Source organism: Sander lucioperca, chromosome 7 (assembly GCF_008315115.2).
Source record: "Sander lucioperca isolate FBNREF2018 chromosome 7, SLUC_FBN_1.2, whole genome shotgun sequence".
In the NCBI taxonomy this organism is placed as follows: domain Eukaryota; kingdom Metazoa; phylum Chordata; class Actinopteri; order Perciformes; family Percidae; genus Sander; species Sander lucioperca.
Window position 1 is genome coordinate 3,101,554 of NC_050179.1, and position 17,990 is coordinate 3,119,543.

Genomic DNA, 17,990 nt, shown 5'->3' on the forward strand with positions numbered 1-17,990 from the left:
TTAGGAAGGGCGGAAATATTAAAGATGACAGGCCTAATATTTAGCAAACCATGTGTAAAAGTAGGCTATATGTAGTTTAAATATAGACCAAATATATAGCCTACCAAGATTGGTGTTTATCGGTGAATGTAGGATATATGTCTGACAGATTAGGAACTAATTAGCTAAGGGTTTTTTGTGACTTCACATGTCTTCACTGTAGTTTCACTAGTCTGTTCCGTGAAGAAAATGTATTCCAGTTTTTTTGTGTAACTGGCATTTCCGCATTTGGCCTAGCCCTAGACCACAAGGGGTCACTACCATTATGGATCTTCTTCATCAAATCAACATTTTACATGTTAGTCTGAGGCAATTAGGCTACATGGTTTCCAGTGGTGGAAGTAGTTCCTGTAGCCTAGACCTTTTACTGAAGGAAAAGTATGTAGCACTACCATACTGTAGTACTTACAAGTAGCATTCAAAATTAAACTTACAGTAAGGTGCAGACATATTTTCAAATACAGTCTATCATACTTGACTATAAGTAAAAGCAATGATTATGCAGAATGTCCTTTTTCAGGAAGTTGTTATATAAGCCTACACCATATAGCTTGCATAACCAAAGCACATGCATAAAGCAATTTATTGCAGCTGATCGATACTAATTTTAAATAGCCTACTTGATGTCCTGTGTAGGTATTAATATTGTATTATATTTCATAAGCTGTGCCTTAACTGTATTTTATAAATGAAGTGGAATAAAAACTAAAATAACTGAAATGTATAGAAGTCTAAAGTTGAGTAAACATGAAATACTCCAGTAAAGTAGAGTCTACATCAAAATATATAGGCTACATATACTTATATTATTGAATTTGACAAGCTACTTTTCAATTCAAGGCAGTTTCTTCCACACATGGGTCCATTCCCCCAGTTTTGGAGCCACAGAAACAATCCTTTTTGGTGTCCTACATAACATCAAAAAGGATACTTATACATACATGCCAATTTTTTAGACATCGGAATAGAATTAAGTCATTCTATTCCGATGTCTTAATAACTCATGGTCTCCGTTTATGTAAAATGTGATTAAAATCAAGACACATTCATTTAAAATATAGCAGCAACGTAAAAACGAGCTAAGACACAGAGAGAGAGAGAGAGAGAGAGAGAGAGAGAGAGAGAGAGAGAGAGAGAGAGAGAGAGAGAGTGGAAAGAGGAAATCTTTCCACTCAGGAATTCTTATAAATATATTAATATGTATTATCTTTCAGATTTTACGGAAAACGCCTGGTCTGAGACAAGATCAGTGGAGAGCTCAAACTGAAGCGAAATCAGACAGAAGATCAACACTGTATTGATAGCAATGTAGCAATGTATTTTTGTACGCAATCAGCACTCAACGTATTTTATTAGAGCAACATTTTGATCTTTTAGATACGTTTACGAAGATTTTTGCCTGATTTCTAACGCCTAATCTGACCAATTAACAAAGGATTGTCGGTGCACACTCAATAATAAGCCCGAAACAAATGTTACCAACGAGCTCTATTTCTGTAAGATGTAAATAAAGGCCATCTGCTCCGATATGTAAACAGCAGGCCGACTCCTCCTATCCGGGCGCCCCTCACGTCTTGACCCGCCCCCGTTACGAGCACTCTCTGCTCCTATTGGTCAATAGAGAAAGTCCTGCCCACGTAACGGCTGGTCTCTTACCTCCTACTGGACGTCGGACCGCCCACCAGAACGAGGACAAAACAATCGACATCCCTCATACGGTACAACTTAACAGGAGGACCCAAGCCAATTTTTGATATTAAAGACCTTTCTCAACCGCACGGACACCACCGAGGGAGACATGGTTTCTCCGGTAACAGTAGTGAGTATCTGCTTAAACCAGCGTTGGTATTTTTCCCACTAAACAGGAGCGGTAGAGGTAGCTAGTTTAGCTACATGGTAACAACACTCGAAGATAAAATGATCCATCCTTATTAATGTTTCTATCAATAATTTATATGTTCATTATCGACTGCCTCGAGTTACTTATTCACTGTTTTATTTGCGTTATTATTGATAGCATGTCATACTTTGTATTCGAAGGCCAGTGCATGCTCATTAGGTGAGAATTAGCAGTACATAAGAATGTAACGTTATGTTCGCTAAATAGAAAATGTTCAGCCAGGTGCCCTTGGACACCCAGGTTTTAGGCTAGTCAGCGACTTATTGCCTCGTTATTCACAATGTGCCTCTGAATGTGTAAAGCAGGAACTTCTGTTCAGCGTGGCCGTTTCCTTGACACGTTTAAGCAGCGAATGTTAACGCTGTTTCCGTCTGGATATTACGCGAACAGAAAAGAAAGACGTATCCACACATTTTCCAAAAGCAGCCCCTGACAAAAACGAAAACCTATCATGTGACGACCTTTCTTTGTCTTTTTTTTATCTTTCCCTTTCCTCCAGTAACGCATGCGTCGTACATTGCTCTGCTTTGGCTACTTTTCTTCTCATCTCCTTTGCTGTAGTATGCATATAGCCTACATAGACTATTGTTTTGCCTATCCATTTGCTACATAATTGACCCAAGTGCCACTGCAGGAAAATGACTGCTACATGCATAATTTAACCGGCCCTAGCATCCTATTACTTTGACAGAGCTGCTATGAAATTTTACCCCATTTGCAGGGGCCAACTTGGCCTGTAGTAAACCCTGACATGTAGCCTGTGTGATTGCAGTGAGAGGAGTCTGTGTGGAGAGATGCTTGCCATACAAACTGGTTGCCTTAGAGATGACGATGATGATGCTGTGCAGGTTCTGGGGTTGCTTAACTATAAAGCTTATAAAGCCTTGGCCCCAGTATTATAGTGAAAGGGAGGCATGCTGAGTCAAAACACTGTTTGACAGTGTATAGTAGGACACACTTCTCTCTCCCTCCAATTTGAAATAACAAACGTGGGCAAGCAAATTACATTGACTTTTTGATCATCAGGAAACAACCATTAAAGCCAATTAATCATCATCATTTTGCTTTAAATTGGCCTTAGTACATCTACCTAAAAAGCAGCTATATTTAGGATTTTTTATTTCTGATTTTAAAACTAGGTTTTTATAAAGACTGCCACACTCCATGACATCTTGTGAACAGACTTTTGGTGGACTGCTCTTAAGGGAATTTATCAACTTGGGTCCATTACAGATTATCTAGAGTCAGCCACTCAGAGCAAAGACCAGCACTTTAACTAATGTGGACTTTGCACCTGCTGTAGGTCACTTCACTTTGCTTTTTGGCTTTTCTAAATAACATTTTTTGAGTTGTGACTATTGTCCCATGTCCCAAAATGTTTTTACTGCACCAAGTATTATACTCACTTTAAAAAAACATAATATAGTTCAGCAAAAAGGTGATGTTAAAAAGATACATGGTTCAACTTTTAGTTTTCCTTTGTGTGGAAGAACACCTGCATATTGTACTGTGCTGTACTGCTCATCTGCAACTGACCTCAAGTTATCCTTGGAGTTAAAGCAACTGTAAGAGGGATCCTTTCAACAGCAGTGTTGTTGTGTTATGCTACATAGAAATAACTTGTCATATGACTCAAATGCCAGCTGTGCCTGCCAGGATCATACTTATGTTACAGTTCCCCTCTGCCAAATTGTGTACACAAGACTTTACAGGTCCTTTTATATGTTTACGTGTATCATGTTTCTGACACTCGGCTAGCGTATCACCTAGAATGACCCGGAAAAATTGAATAGAAGTTCACCCTGGCTGGATGGCATTCAGTGCTTTAATGCAGTGTTTTTTTTGCTGTATGGTTGGTGAAAAAGTACTAGCGGCTATCAGCTGCTTGTTTTTTACAAGACGAGTGTGGGCTCAAGTGGCTGATAGTTTGGTCGGGTACAAAAGTGTGAAAATTTGTAAACTTGTAAGGATATTCATTGCTAATTTTGTATTTTCTTTTCACACACATAATGCAGTATATGGTAGTCAGCTTTTTTCAAGCGGTTCTGCATCATTTGTTTTCGAGATTCAAGATTCTAAATCCTTTATTAATCCCACAATGGGGACATTCACAATGTTGCAGCAGCAAGGGACAGGGGGAAACGTACAAGACACAGATAAATAGAATAAACAGTCAAATGTATTTACAGTATTGTTAGCTTGAAACGTACATTGATTTGTAGTTTAACACAGCGAAAGAAGCACTGCATCTCTGTAGTTCGAAATAATTAGAAAATTGTTTGTTTGTTTGGTACCTTGGAAAAGGCAGCCATTCCATTGTGTTGTCCATTCCAGCAACAAAAATAACTACTGCTTGTTAGTGACCATGCAAATGCAGCCAATCATTTACTATATTATTCTTTACAGAGGACAGAAGCAGGTGTTAGCAGCCAATCAGTATGTGCTACAGCTCTCCTGCAAACAACCTTTATTTTTAATGTGATCATTCAGAAGGCAAGGTAATAGATCCATTTCATTTACCTACCAAATGAAGCAGTATGTTGTGTTATTTTATGCTGGCGACAGCTGACTGTCACACAGGGATCATAGCCGTCGCTAAGGTCCCCTTAAAAGGGCGCTATGCAGTTTTGGCTATTTCTTCGCTGTTTTCTCGCTTTTTGCTGGCAGGTTTCTCTATAGCGCTCCTCCTACAGCTTCGGAATAGATATTTGGCAGCACCTATGTTTACTTGTGTCTGAGTCCTCGCTCGGTCAGTCTGCCGTTTCCTCTTCCTCTGTTCCTCCGACAGTGGTTTCCTTTCTGCTTCTTTTTTGCCGGCTCAGCCATGACGATAGTGTGAAAAACTCCATCGCTACCTTGTTAGCCGGTTCCTGAACGGGCGTATGTGTGCAGTGCCGTGAAGCAATTCGTTACAATTCGCCGGCCCAAAGTTGCAAGGGTGGTTTTTCCGCTCAAAGGCGCTAGGGGGATCGGAGACAACTCGAAAAAAGTCATATAACCATTCCAATGACTCCGAAGCTGTTCATTTGAGGTAAATTAAGCTAAAAAAAAAACTGCATAGTTCCCCTTTAAGTGTCCCTGCAGGCAAACTGACGCCTCAATCAATGTGAGTGGAGTAAGTTACAGCCGAGGCGATACCGTGTCGCAAAACCCCCGACAATCTCATTCAGGTACAAGACACTGAACAGGAGAACTCGACTGAGCCCGAGAGAATGAAAACCATTATATCCACTGTAGACCAGTTTATGAATTTCACCATGCAATGAGGCCTTCTTGATGTAAGACTGTGATGCAATGTACAGGGGTGTGATTCTTCCGGATAATTCCGGAATTCCGGCTTTTCTGACCTGAAAATGAAGCTCTCGTAAATCATGCAAATCCGCTTTTGTGTCGCAAGGCACAGGTCGGGGGTATTGGTAAACATAATGACCGGTCACTGCTGGTCACTTCATTCAAAGCAGAGCTCCACCAGAGAGCCTGCAATCGTTGCGGAAGGTTATTTGAATAAGAATTTTGGACGTGTGGGGGCGAACTATCTTCTTAGCTGAAGCCGACAACGGGACAATATTTTTATTTTATGTTGGCAATGCAAGCTGAAGCGACGTAGCAGATGACGTTGAGAAGTTGCAGTGAGGAATATTTTAGGAGCACCATTTTCGGCAGTGCAGAAAGGTAGTGGCCCACACTAACTTAGTGTTGAGCTGGGAAACATGGCTAAAAGAGCTCTACAGCGAAAAGATGTGCTGGGCGAGCCGTCAGTCGGTCGAAGCTAACAGAAGCTAGCTGGCGTAAGCTGACAGCTGACCAACGCTACCAAGTGATCGGCGGAGACAGGGAGTACATGTATTTGAAAGAGTCCGGCAGTTGTGGCAGACGAAGGTCCAGTCGGGAGATTGGATGGAGAGTCCACTGAAGTCCACTGCGGTCTGAAGGGCTAATCCTCGCTAGATCACTAGCCAGTCGGGAGGTTGACAGCTAACGTTAGCCAGCTGAAGCTAACAGTCGATCGATGGTGAGTAACGTACGTTACACAGGCTGGCAGCAGCACAGAGTCCAGAGTTGATAAGTGTGTGTGTGTGTGTGTGTGTGTGGGGTAGAAAGGTGTTGAGAATGACCAACACCTAATCTTAAACTTAGTGTAGCTACTTAATTTGCTACGACCCGATCAGAGGTTACTTAAATTGAGACGTTCAGTCAAAATCAATCATGTCACCTTCAAACGGGATCTCTGTTTGCAGGGTTCAGGCTGGACCCTCCCGGTGATCATGCTGCTCTGGGGGACCGGCTGTACAGTGAGAAGCTGCTGCTGACCGGCGCAGAGCTCTGCCAGAACTCCGACTGCTGTCTGTCCGCGCGGCCGTCTGACGGCATCAGTATTAAATTGAGACAGTTTTATTAGCGGTTAAAAACGTCTCGCGTTAAATAGTAGTCTAATTCGGTACAGTTGGTTTTAACGCCTGATGCAAAGTGTAGACCTATAGGAGTACACATGAAAACCCTGAACAAGCAGCGTCGCTCTGCTCTGTCTTTCTGCTGTGCCCCATTCACGTAGTAGTTTTACACTATGTAGATTAATCACAATTAATCTGCGGTTCACATGTATGTATGAACTGTGGTGGTCCGTTACACTCTAGGCTATATTCAACATCACTGATTAAGTAGCCTAAGTCAATCCTACAAACAACTGGACTTTAGGGTCAAGTGTTGTTGTATCCGGCCCATGTCCCGGATGTGAAAGCCTCCTTACTGGACTACTGAATATAATAATATTCCATTATATTTTGTATTTTGAATTGTTACCTGCCACCAGAATTTTGTGATTTCCTTGCAATAAATATTGACATTTTTACCATAAATTGGTGCCTAAAAATGTATCAGAATGCAGGAATTGAAGTCATTTACCCTCAGAATTTCCTGGGGGAGGACACCCAGACCCCCTCCCCCCCCTGTTTTGTGTGTTCCCGCAAAGACAAAGTCTGAGCAAGGAAAAACCCTGAAGTATAATCACAGACAGCCATAAAAAACATTTAAATTGCAGAGTTAGAGTTATAACTTAATATGTACAGTGTCAACAGAGAGAAACACGGACAATTGAACAGACATTGACAACATACATACCTACATACTGTAGAGAATGACAGTAACAGCATACAAACGGCATAAATAAAAATTTGTTATAAACGTGTGCTCTTTAAAAAGTAGAAAGCATTGTTTGCCAGTTACATTACATGTTTAAAAATCCGTAAATGTCCGTGGGTGGGGCTGCATGGGCGTGGTAATGTGGGCTGGTGTGGGTGTGGTAGTAAGGAGAGAGAATAGGAGAAGGAAGTTTGTGTGAGGTGGACCTGGTCACCACAGACCCAAATCTTCTCAGCTGTTGCTACTGTCATATGCTGTCTCTTCATGTGGCACTATTATTTATATTATAACAAGGTAATGCAATGTGTAATCAAGTGATGACTGATTAACAGTAATGTAAATGCTAAATGCCCTAATACCTACATATCATGTAAGACTCAATTTCTCCTTTTCTTTGCACAAAACTCTCCAGAAAGTGCCATTTAATGGTTTATTTTTTTAAAAAAATGAGGGGGGGAGGGGGCTGTCGCAGCGTCATGGGTGCACCGTATATTTTCCTGCTTTTTTGTCCTTTGCCAATCACACCTATGAATGTATCAGAGAAGAACGATTACATCAGATATTACAGCAGCGATGGTAGGTGATTATTTGACAAAAACAGTAATATTCATAATTTAGATTCAACTGTTCAACACTGTTGGAGATTTCAGTCCAGCTAGGGCGCAGGTGTGCCCCATGCACTTAGTGCTGTTTTAATCTTGTCTCTCTCCTACTTGCAGTCATTTTCTTATTGTGTAGATACAGTAAGTTAACATTAACAACTGTGGAAAAGGGAAACGGCAAAGCATGGCTCAAATGCAGCATGAATAGGACCAAAGCTTTCTCCCACCTTCCTCCCTAAAATCTGTATTCACCCTCCAAATCTCCTATTAGACAGTGATCTACATATCCTTTGAGCCCCCCCCCCCCCCCATACACACACAAATAAATGCTGATAAATAAAATAATAATGTTTGTGATCAGGGATCATTGAGCCTAACTATCATTGTGCCATGGCCTGCTGGTCTCAGGCAAAGTAACCTATTATTTCACTGTACACTGTTAAATAATAGAAAGGCTCTATCTGTGTAATGATCCTGACAGTACAGCAGCAATATGTTGTGTTTTTTTTGGTGTCCTGTGCTTAAGAAGTCACCAGGGGCCTGATACACGGCGTTATAATATTGGCTAGTCTGAGAGTCCTGCCAGTTTTATCTCCTCTGCTTGGCACCCATTTGACCGTAATGGGATAGACAGACACACACACACACACACACACACACACACACACACACACACACACACACACACACACACACACACACACACACACACACACACACACACACACACATTTTTGTAATAAGACTAGCTTTAATCCTTATTTATGTATCGATTTGTTTCATTAAGGCCATTGAAAGTAAATAATGGAGAGAAGAGGAGTGCATTAGTTGACATTATACACCTAGCTTTAGTTTTGTCTCAGTGGGGAGATTCCTCTGGACGAGACATGATAATATCTCAATTGTATATGTAAGCAAAAAGCAAAATATAATTTTATTTGTAAAAAAAAAAAAAAAAACAAAAAAAAAAACACTAAAGCCACTATAGCAGCTTATTTTGATACTTATCTCAGCTTTGTCAGATTACACTTTGGGCTCTTATGACGGTGGTAAACCTGTTATTCCTTTTTTTTTGTGCCACTTTGGTAGACAGCTCAAACTTTACAAGAAAAAGATTGAAACTGCCCTAAGTTGTGTAATTGTAACCAATTTGAAAATGAAACACACAGTGTCAGAAAGAAGCCATGGAAATATAAACAAGTACACACCAAAAATCTTGATGAAAAGACAAACTGGTTACTGGTACAGAGATGGTGAAACATAGCACGTTAAAGCATTTATCGGTGTTTTAAGCCCCCAACGTTTCCTTTCCTGGAAGGCACTAGGATTAGGCAATGGTTAGGGTTAGGGTTAAGGTTAGGGTTAGGGTTAGGGCTAGGTGCCTTGAAGTCAACGGTTGCAGCGCTGCCTGGAAGGAGACGTTGGGGGGCTTAAAACACCATTGAGCCGTTAAGGCACTAGTTAATAACGATGTAAGCTGTCACTTTAAATTGTTCACTAAAATCCCTGATATATTTGGAAATGGTTATCCATACTTTGGGAGCATAGTTGAAAATGAAATGGTTCTGGCTCTGAACACGTACCAAAACAAACCCCACAGTGGAACATTTGAGTTAACATGAAAGCACACAAAACAACAGGGTGTCTGCATTCTTGGCCAGTCCTGAGTCATTTTGGAGCTAAATATGCTCTTCAATCAGAGCTTAATGATGCAGAGAGCTAGCATAGTTCAGCTAAAACGTGAGTGATATGTCCTCACTGTTGAGTTTCTTTAGGAGGAACATATGAATTAACTTGGCAATATTTCACAGATGAAGTAATCCTGTTTTGGTCACTCTATGATGCGGGACATAAAGCTTAAAACACATTAGATAACAACCAAGCTTGTGTTTTTTGTCTCAACATGCTTGTGACCATGTGTGAACTCGTGTGTTAGCCTAAATCCCTTTTGTTTTTCAGCTGTGTTAATCAAATCACCTACACCAGGGCAGGCTTGAGGTCAAACATTTTGACTGAATCCTGTACGGTAATTTGGCCCGCTATTTTATGGAGCAGTTGTACAATCAGGCCCTCCCGCTTCCTCCTCTCCTCCAGGTTGCATAAACCATATGAACTAGAGTGACCCCTCGTTTTCTCCCCTCTCCCCCCAACTCACTTGTCCAATCCCAAATCCAACTGTCATCTGAATGCTTGTAACGCCAACCCGCTCACTGTCCCCCTCCCCTAAAGCTTCACTTCCCCATGTTTCCTCCTGCTTCTTCTTCTTCTGCCCTACTTACTTATTCTTTTGTGAATATTGCAATCGGAGCATTGCTTATTTGAATCATTTTACTTTACCGCAAAATGTTTGTGGAGAGGGTTGCAAAAGGGCCACTGGAAAATAGTCACTTGGGACATCAAAAGGCAGCCCAGTCTTTTCAACCCTTTCCCTGTTGCACTACGACCCCGTCTTCGTCCTCCTTTCTCTGTCTTTACTGGTATCCTCCCATCTCTCCTCCAGTGATCTTAGCTCCAGTGAACCCTAAGTCTGCATTCATTCACACGGCCGTTAGACGTTGGGGCAGAGGCGCAGGTCTTTCCATTCATTTTGATTCAATGGGGGTAGTGCGTTCAGTGAGAGCAATTCTCACAACCATAGGTGGATGGTCATTCTAGAGGTGTTGTGAAACCTCTTTCTAGCCCTGTTTTTTTGTATTTTTGTGACCCCGTTGGGCCTTGTGTATTTGGACAGAAAGAAATATGACTGGTAACACAGTTCTCAAGAACATGAGATACGAAGAAGAAGGCGAAGCAGACGAGGAGAAGAGGAGAAACAAAAACAAGATGGGGAGAGAGTCAAAAAAAAAGAGAAGAAAAGGTTACAGGGAGTCAAGGGAACAGTGTGGAGCCTTTTGCATTTCCCCTTCTACTTGCTGTTTCGCTTCAGCCACAAAACACGTGCATGTCTGAGACGGTGATGTAAACTAGTGACCACACAAAGCAAGCCTGAAGACTGTTCCAGTCCTAACCCAAACCACTCGCCCAAACAAGCAGAAGTACTTACAGTTTGCTACTTATGTTTCCTCTTTTAATCATAGATGAACTGTTAACTGTACCTCAAACACACTCGGTGCTGACTGTTTTGAGGTTTTTGCTTCCTGTGATATATCTCAAGCCCTCTGCCTTGAGATAAAAGCCCCTTTCATAAATATAGTTTGAGGCAGAATGACAACAGTGTCACATTGCTCAGTGACTAGAATCACCTCATGTAAGTGTAACCAGTTATGACTAAATTAATAATGGAAATATTTAATCTGCTTTTAGGTCAAGAGTGAAGGACCCAAGCTGGTGCCATTCTTTAAGGCAACCTGTGTATACTTTGTCCTGTGGCTGCCCACCTCAAGCCCATCCTGGTTCAGCGCACTTATCAAATGTCTACCCATCTTCTGCCTCTGGGTGTTTTTACTAGCACATGGATTCAGCTTCCTCGGTGCTCACTCCAATGCCCGCAAGATCTTGGCTGGCCTCATCTTTTCTGCTCTGGGTGATGCCTTTCTCATCTGGCAGGAGCAGGGCTACTTCGTCCACGGTAAAGAGAAAACCTCCCACATTGAGTCGCTTTGTTACAATTGTCTCATTGTTTTTTTTCCCTTCAATTTGGGCCTTATTTTTGTAGTTTTGACCATCATGTAATAACCAAGTTGTAATGAACATAAATTATCTTTCTTTTTTTTTACCTCATCTGGTGTCATGCTTCAAGCCTTATTTTACAGGATGCTACTCAGTAGGATTGTATTTAGATTTAAATAATACATATATTTATATAATGTCCTGCAGGCCTTCTGATGTTTGCCATCACCCACATCCTCTACTCATCTGCCTTTGGGATGAAGCCTGTTAACGTGTCTGCTGGCCTAGTGATCACTGCGGTGTCCTCTGTGAGCTACATGCTGCTATACCCCTACCTGTCTGGCCCCTTCACCTACCTGGTGGCCGTCTACATTGCTCTGATCGGCTTCATGGGCTGGAGGGCCATCGCAGGCCTGCAGCTGACCAACGACCTGTGGACCTGGACCAAGCTGTGCTCCTGCCTGGGTGCCGTGCTCTTTATGGTCTCCGACCTGACCATCGCCGTCAACAAGTTCTGCTTCCCCGTGCCCCATTCGCGTGCCATCATCATGGCCACCTACTATGCCGCCCAGATGCTGATAGCGCTGTCGGCCGTTGAGTGCCAGGACGCGGAGGTGGCCAGGAAGAGAACGTGAGGTGCCGGCCGTGAGGGTGAGAAGGTGGCAGCGGCCTTCCCCCCTCCGGCCATGAGTGATCATGGACACATCTCACTGCCATATCCCCAGCCCTCAACCCTCATCTCAGTGTGACGCTACCACACCGTTGTTAGCATGACAACTGGTTCACATGGCTATCACCCTACTACCCCACTAGTATGGTAGTCTCACACTCGTCTTCTTACCACGAAGATATGGCAGTATTATCTTCAGCCTCTCTTACAACAGTCCTACCTGCCTCCTCCGATCCTAGAATGGCTGTCTCTCAACCTAGTTACCATGGAGACAAGCATAGTGATATTAACCTGCTATATATATAGAGAGTTTAGATTACTATTACGATTACAATTACTATTATTACTTTACTTTTAACTGTTATGTTTTAATTTAAAGGGGATAATGTCACTGGGGACCTTCAAGGAGTGTGTGTGGGAGAGTGATTGTGTGTGTGTGTGTGTGTGTGTGTGTGTGTGCATTTATGTGTGTTTGATTAACACAGTCCCATCACACACAGTCACCACACTGACTCCCACCACACATCTACGTTATGTGGTCCAATAACACAATTTTAACATCTTATTTTTGTCATTTTTTGTTGTTGCCTGAGACCTTGTTAAAAAGGGATTTGTCTTTCCCATTAGCTGTCGTTCCCATTAGCTTGTCACTCTCTGTTGCTCTGTGTTTTCCTGAGTTAAAGCTGTGGTAGGCAGTATATTTTTGACATCGTTTGGGCAAAAATTCGATAATAATATTTTAGCATATTGTAATTCAAGTGGTCTGAGAGAAAACAAGACTTCTGTGCCTCCGCTTGGCTCTGTATTTAAGCTTTAGAAAATCTAGCCCGTGATGGGAGACTTTAGCCAATCACAAGTCATTTCAGAGGGGGAGAGGGGAGAGCTGCACAAAGAGTTCTCACCCTACTTAAAATGCTGGCGTTTGTTTTGCTTTCTGCCTACTGCAGCTTTAAGGGTGCTATTGTTAAAGGAGAACACCACCTAAATTAAGAATTCCAATATGTTATCTCCATGGCCTAACAAAGTTTAATCAGTATTTGTGAACATATTTGTGAACACTCTCTCTCAAAGCCAGAAACCAGAGTATAGAGTCTGGAGCTGCTCCATAGACAATGAATGGGAGACTGAGAGAATGAGGGATTTTATGGACCCACAGAAGTTTTTCTTTTTTATACCCAAATGAACTTGATTCTATTGTAGTGTTCTCAGAATATTCCCCTGGGTGCGCTCAGTGTCATCTACTGAATACCGTCTTTCCCAATTCATTGTATTTGGAGCAGTTCCACACTTTATACTTGATGACATCACTCATTTTAGTTTTAGCACTTGAGTTTTTGAATTTGGTTCATGTTTACTAATATGTTGGACTGTCTTAGACCATGGGAAAGTTCCTCTTTAAAGTCAGGAGCATATCCAAATCTGCTTTATTATCCTCTTACATTTCATTTATAACAACCACACTGCCTTTGTGTACTGCACCAACATCCTCAACAAATCCACACCCAGTCGCTTCGGGTGAATGAATTAGGATGTCCTTAAATAACTAGATGTACAGAGAAAGAATGACAGAGACAAAAAGTGAGGCAACGGGGTGAAAAGGCAAGCAGGGGTTAAGTTACGTGACTGCCACAACCGCCGTGTATTGTAGTTTTAGTAATTGAGAGGTGGAGGTTGTTTGTGGAAGCTTGGTTCTTCCTGCTGAAATGTTGTTGACACTGTCCTGCTGTCACAAAGAGAACACAGTAAACATTGTAGCCCCGACAGACCACAGTACACATTCTAACATGCTGTACATTGAACCTGCTGTTTTACAGGGTTTTTGCCTGCCACTTTTTCCGAAAATGTTGACACGCTCACAGACACACCTGACACCTACGACCCCTGCCGATTTAGTTATTAGGAAAAGTCCACGGGGGTCTTATTGCTGGACTAGATCAGCCGACCCATGCTGTCACTGGCCTGAAACCATGTTACTGGCTGGAATCTTTGTGTGTGTGTGTGTGTGTGTGTGTGTGTGTGTGTGTGTGTGTGTGTGTGTGTGTGTGTGTGTGTGTGTGTGTGTGTGTGTGTGTGTGTGTGTGTGTGTGTGTGTGTGTGTGTGTGTGTGTGTGTGTGTGGGGCATTATCAGGCATTCACTCCCTCATAACGCCACACATACAAAAAACATGCACATAAACATACACAGTCTGGGCAGTCTGACTGAAAAAAAAGGGAGATGAGGGAACAGTTTCCCCATTATTCCTAATAATTCTTTGTCACAGGACATTTTATCAGCTTTAATCCCGCAAAATCCACCGCGGCAAATCCTAGACAGGTCAGCTGATATTTTGCCTTTCATCTATCACATATTTCCCCCTCTTACCTTTCATTTGTTTCACTGACTGCAAACGGTTTATGCTAGGATGAAGTGTCTCACTGAATATTGAAGAAGTGTACTGTAACACTTTTCATTAGATGTCTACATACATGCATGTTTTGAGTGTGTGCGCATGTGTGAGAGTGTGTGTATTGTCCTTGTCTTGGCCGTTGAGTAACGAGTGTGTACCTGTGACAAGTCAGAACCAACTCAACCTCTGTATGTGTTTTATAGCATCCCCTGAATGTGTTGTCAGTAAAGAATGACTTTAAAGTAGTATTTGATGGGAAACAGTATAATCAAACTGGGGTATGTCTATTCTTTAGGTTTAAGTTGACCTTACAGTAGTCTCGCTTTGCCCCAGACTCTCCTCCAAAGCGCGCTGAAGGAGGGTCTGGCTACTCCACATGGCATTCGGGGATGGGAGGAAAACGTGCTCTGGTTTAATGCCATTTCTTTAAACCAATCAGAATCGTCAAGAGCGGCGCTAAGCTCCGCACAGAGCCGCTGCAAAATAGTCGTGTGAGAGAAAACTCAAATTGGACACATAGTCTAGCTAGCTGTCTCAATTTACCATGCAGAGATCTGAGGAGCAGTTAAGCATAGTCCTCATTAATACGGCGAATTTAAAATTCCAACACAAAGAAAGCGTAAAGACACGGAAAATACATGCATCCGGTGCAATTTTTACTGCGGCACCGGAGCAATCCCGGAAGTGGAACGCGAAGGATATAGACTAATTTCACCTTAATAGTAAGTCCGTTGGTGGACAAGCCTCCTCTTGACTATGCCCTATACACTACTGGCATTATGATGAATACCCCTAGCAGTTTGTATCCTGGAAACAAAAAATAGCAAAGGGACAGCTTTTGCTACTTGATGGTTCAGTCCACATTCTCCTTAATGTGATATATTGTGCTGTATATCAAACAAACGGGCATAGGAAAGAAAGAGACTCGTGGAGCGGTTGGTAACACACCCACATACAGTACGCACAGGAAAACATACGCATATCAAAACATGTTTATGCATCACATCAGCCATCATGACACCATCTGCAGGCAGACCATGGTGTTGACACTTTTCTTCACGTTTCTTAAACATCAACAGCAGCACACAGTCTTAATTTGACCAGGAAAGAAACTCAGCACAAGCGTCTATTTCCTGACGCTGTGTTGCCGGATGGTTCCTCTTTCCCTTTTTGCCCCGTCAGCATGCCCGTCAGCACGATATATCTGCTTTGTCAGTCAGAAGTGTTTCAGTCTGTCTGTCTGACAACCTGTCTTCTGTTTGGTGTTTTAATTACTCCTCCCAGCATTGCTGCAACGTCCTACTCGGCAGCCACTCTTCCTCTTCTCATCCATCTCAGCAGCAGAACTTGTTCTGTCAACAATTCATATAAGCCTTTGTGCGGAAAGACATCCACAGAGGCTTGCTAGCAGACAATGCATTTGTCTGCTTTATGCTGTCTTAAATCAGGGTTCAGTGGAGTAAAAGCAGAGATGCTGGTTAACATGATTGACTATCTAGTATGCAGTCTGAAGTAAGACCACCAGGGAAATGAGGAGACTGATTCAAGCCGTCTTACTCATCCTTACTATGTGCGCAATTTATGTAAGCACTGCTTTCTTTGTACTCTTAACACATTTTGTTCCTACTGGCAACATGCCAGAAGCGTTACGTTGAAGTATTTCTGAGATTATTTTTGTCGGCCAATCCACACTTTGGATAACCTCCATGACTTTGGAAAGCGAAGTTGCTTTTCTGAGAGTGATAAATGAGTGGCAGCCTGTAATGCTAGAACTCAAATACCATATTGTGTCAGTAAGTTGCCAGTTATTATGCCTATCTGGATGATTTCGTTTTAAATACTCATACTGTATCTCCTCCATCGTTTCTATTTTCACTTGCCTTGGGCGCAGATAACCAAAGCTGAAAGAATAATAGAATAGTTGTATCGAGTGGAACTTGTTAGCATTAGACCTCTCATGTATCAACCAACCTTTTGTTTTGCAGTAGGCAGAGGTCATGTCGTTGGTGCAGGAGAGCATCTGGCCCTCCACTTAGGAAGGAGGTTATTGTTAAGCTATACTGTAGCTGTAAATGAGGCGAGGAGGTGAAATATGACACACAGGGGAAGACTCCCTTTCCATCCGGTGCATTAGCTAGCTGCCATCCTGTCCCCACAGATGGCAGGCCAGCAGGCGTATTGCTTCACCTCAGCCTGTCAACAGCCCTGTTGTTCTGAGCTTTGTGCGTGCAGACAAAAGGGACCTGAGAGAGCTGTGGGAGGCCAGTATGGTTCGGCCTGCGCTATGAGTAATCAGCCAGAACCAGTAGCTATTGTAGTAGTAGAGAGGGCCCGCGGTTTCACTCGGTCATCTGAATAAGTTTGCACTTTTCCTTGATTGCAAGTTTTCTCTCTTTCTTTTTTGCTATTGATCGTGTGATGTTTGATATGAAACCTGTTGCTGTTAATGTGCTGTGCCCATTGTCACGCAGTACGGTTACATTCAAAACATAGCTGTAAAGTTTGTGTGTCTTTCCTCACACATGACAAATAGGTGGAGATGAATCCTCCATGTCAACACATCTACAGCGATGGGAAAAGTGCACACTACACACCCAGGTGTTTTTGGAACTACGACTGACAGTCCTCCAACACCAGTAGTTATAGTGTTACAAACAAAAGGATTGTTGTGTACTGTATCCTTTAAAATATATGCTCCTATATGTATATGATTTCCTTCAACTCTTTGCATTTCTGTTTTTTATGAGATACAACAGATGCTACTGTTTTGATGTTGACAGTTTGAGCACAAGAAAGAGACGCATCGACGCGTGAGAGCATCAGCATTTTTCTTTAAAAGGCATTACTTGCTCTTGAAGTGTTACACACCTTTTATGTATACATCTTTAAAGCAGCCCCAAATGTTGTGTTTGCCTGTCACTGTGGAAAGAGCTGGATTTGTTTTCCACAAGTAACGTTAGTTTTCTTTTAAGGCCCATTAGAATGCATCATTTGACTTAATTTAATGTACACATTTTTTTTCTCTTATTTTTATTATTCTATGATACACTTTACCTTGTCCTCCTTGATTTTCACGTTGTGATTTCTTTCTTTCATAACGGTAGAGATGAAATAGTTTCTTTGCTGTAGTGAAACTGCTATGAATGTGAATATCTATTGGAAAAATAAATGCAATTACAATGCAACTTCAACATTTCATCCTTTGATCTTTTTTGTTTGTTTCCTAAAATACTAGGTACCACATTCAAAATGTCAGCTGATATTTATAACTGCCCAGTGTTTTGTGTTTCTACAGAAGCTGTTGGCCCTCAGCAGCTAAAGTGCCATTAAGGCAGAAAGGACTGGAGGACAACAGAGAGCTCTGTTCTAGTAACTGCTGCACTCTTTTGTCTGGCCGAGGTGGAAAATGTGCTTTCAACAGGCTTTAACTTTGTGGAAACTCATTCAGACCACTACCAATACTTTCTCTTGCCTTCTCTCGGTCTGTCTGCTTTTTCCTTTTGTAAGCACGCACGCACACCATCAAAGAACTCCAGTCTTCGATGTTCTATGTGAAAAACACTACAATTATCTTACTGCTGTACAATATTGCCTCATTCGTTATGCTGTCTTAAATCAGGGTTTAGTGGAGTAAAAGCAGACC

At 42.1% G+C, this 17,990-nt stretch overlaps 1 protein-coding gene across 2 annotated transcripts; it reads left to right on the forward strand.

Annotated features, from left to right (window-relative positions):
- Positions 1 to 1,633: 1,633 nt before the first annotated feature.
- On the forward strand, positions 1,634 to 13,558 carry tmem86a (transmembrane protein 86A). 2 transcript variants are annotated; one of them, XR_004102103.2, is made up of 4 exons: positions 1,634 to 1,858; positions 10,984 to 11,248; positions 11,497 to 12,815; positions 12,853 to 13,558. XR_004102103.2 is itself a non-coding variant. In XM_031282800.2 (3 exons), exons 1-3 carry the CDS (start codon positions 1,838 to 1,840, stop codon positions 11,922 to 11,924), a joined length of 714 nt encoding a protein of 237 aa, XP_031138660.1. In that variant the 5' UTR covers positions 1,634 to 1,837; the 3' UTR covers positions 11,925 to 13,558. The 2 variants fall into 2 exon arrangements, 1 of the variants encoding a protein (XP_031138660.1); XM_031282800.2 differs by having other exon boundaries at positions 11,497 to 13,558.
- The last annotated feature ends 4,432 nt before the right edge of the window (positions 13,559 to 17,990 follow it).

Excerpts from the sequence above, each read along its gene's own strand:
- tmem86a (XM_031282800.2), top strand. The coding sequence starts at position 1,838 with ATGGTTTCTCCGGTAACAGTA. Across the intron at positions 1,859-10,983 it reads TGGTTTCTCCGGTAACAGTA|GTCAAGAGTGAAGGACCCAA; the intron begins GTGAGTATCTGC and ends ATCTGCTTTTAG. Across the intron at positions 11,249-11,496 it reads GCAGGGCTACTTCGTCCACG|GCCTTCTGATGTTTGCCATC; the intron begins GTAAAGAGAAAA and ends AATGTCCTGCAG.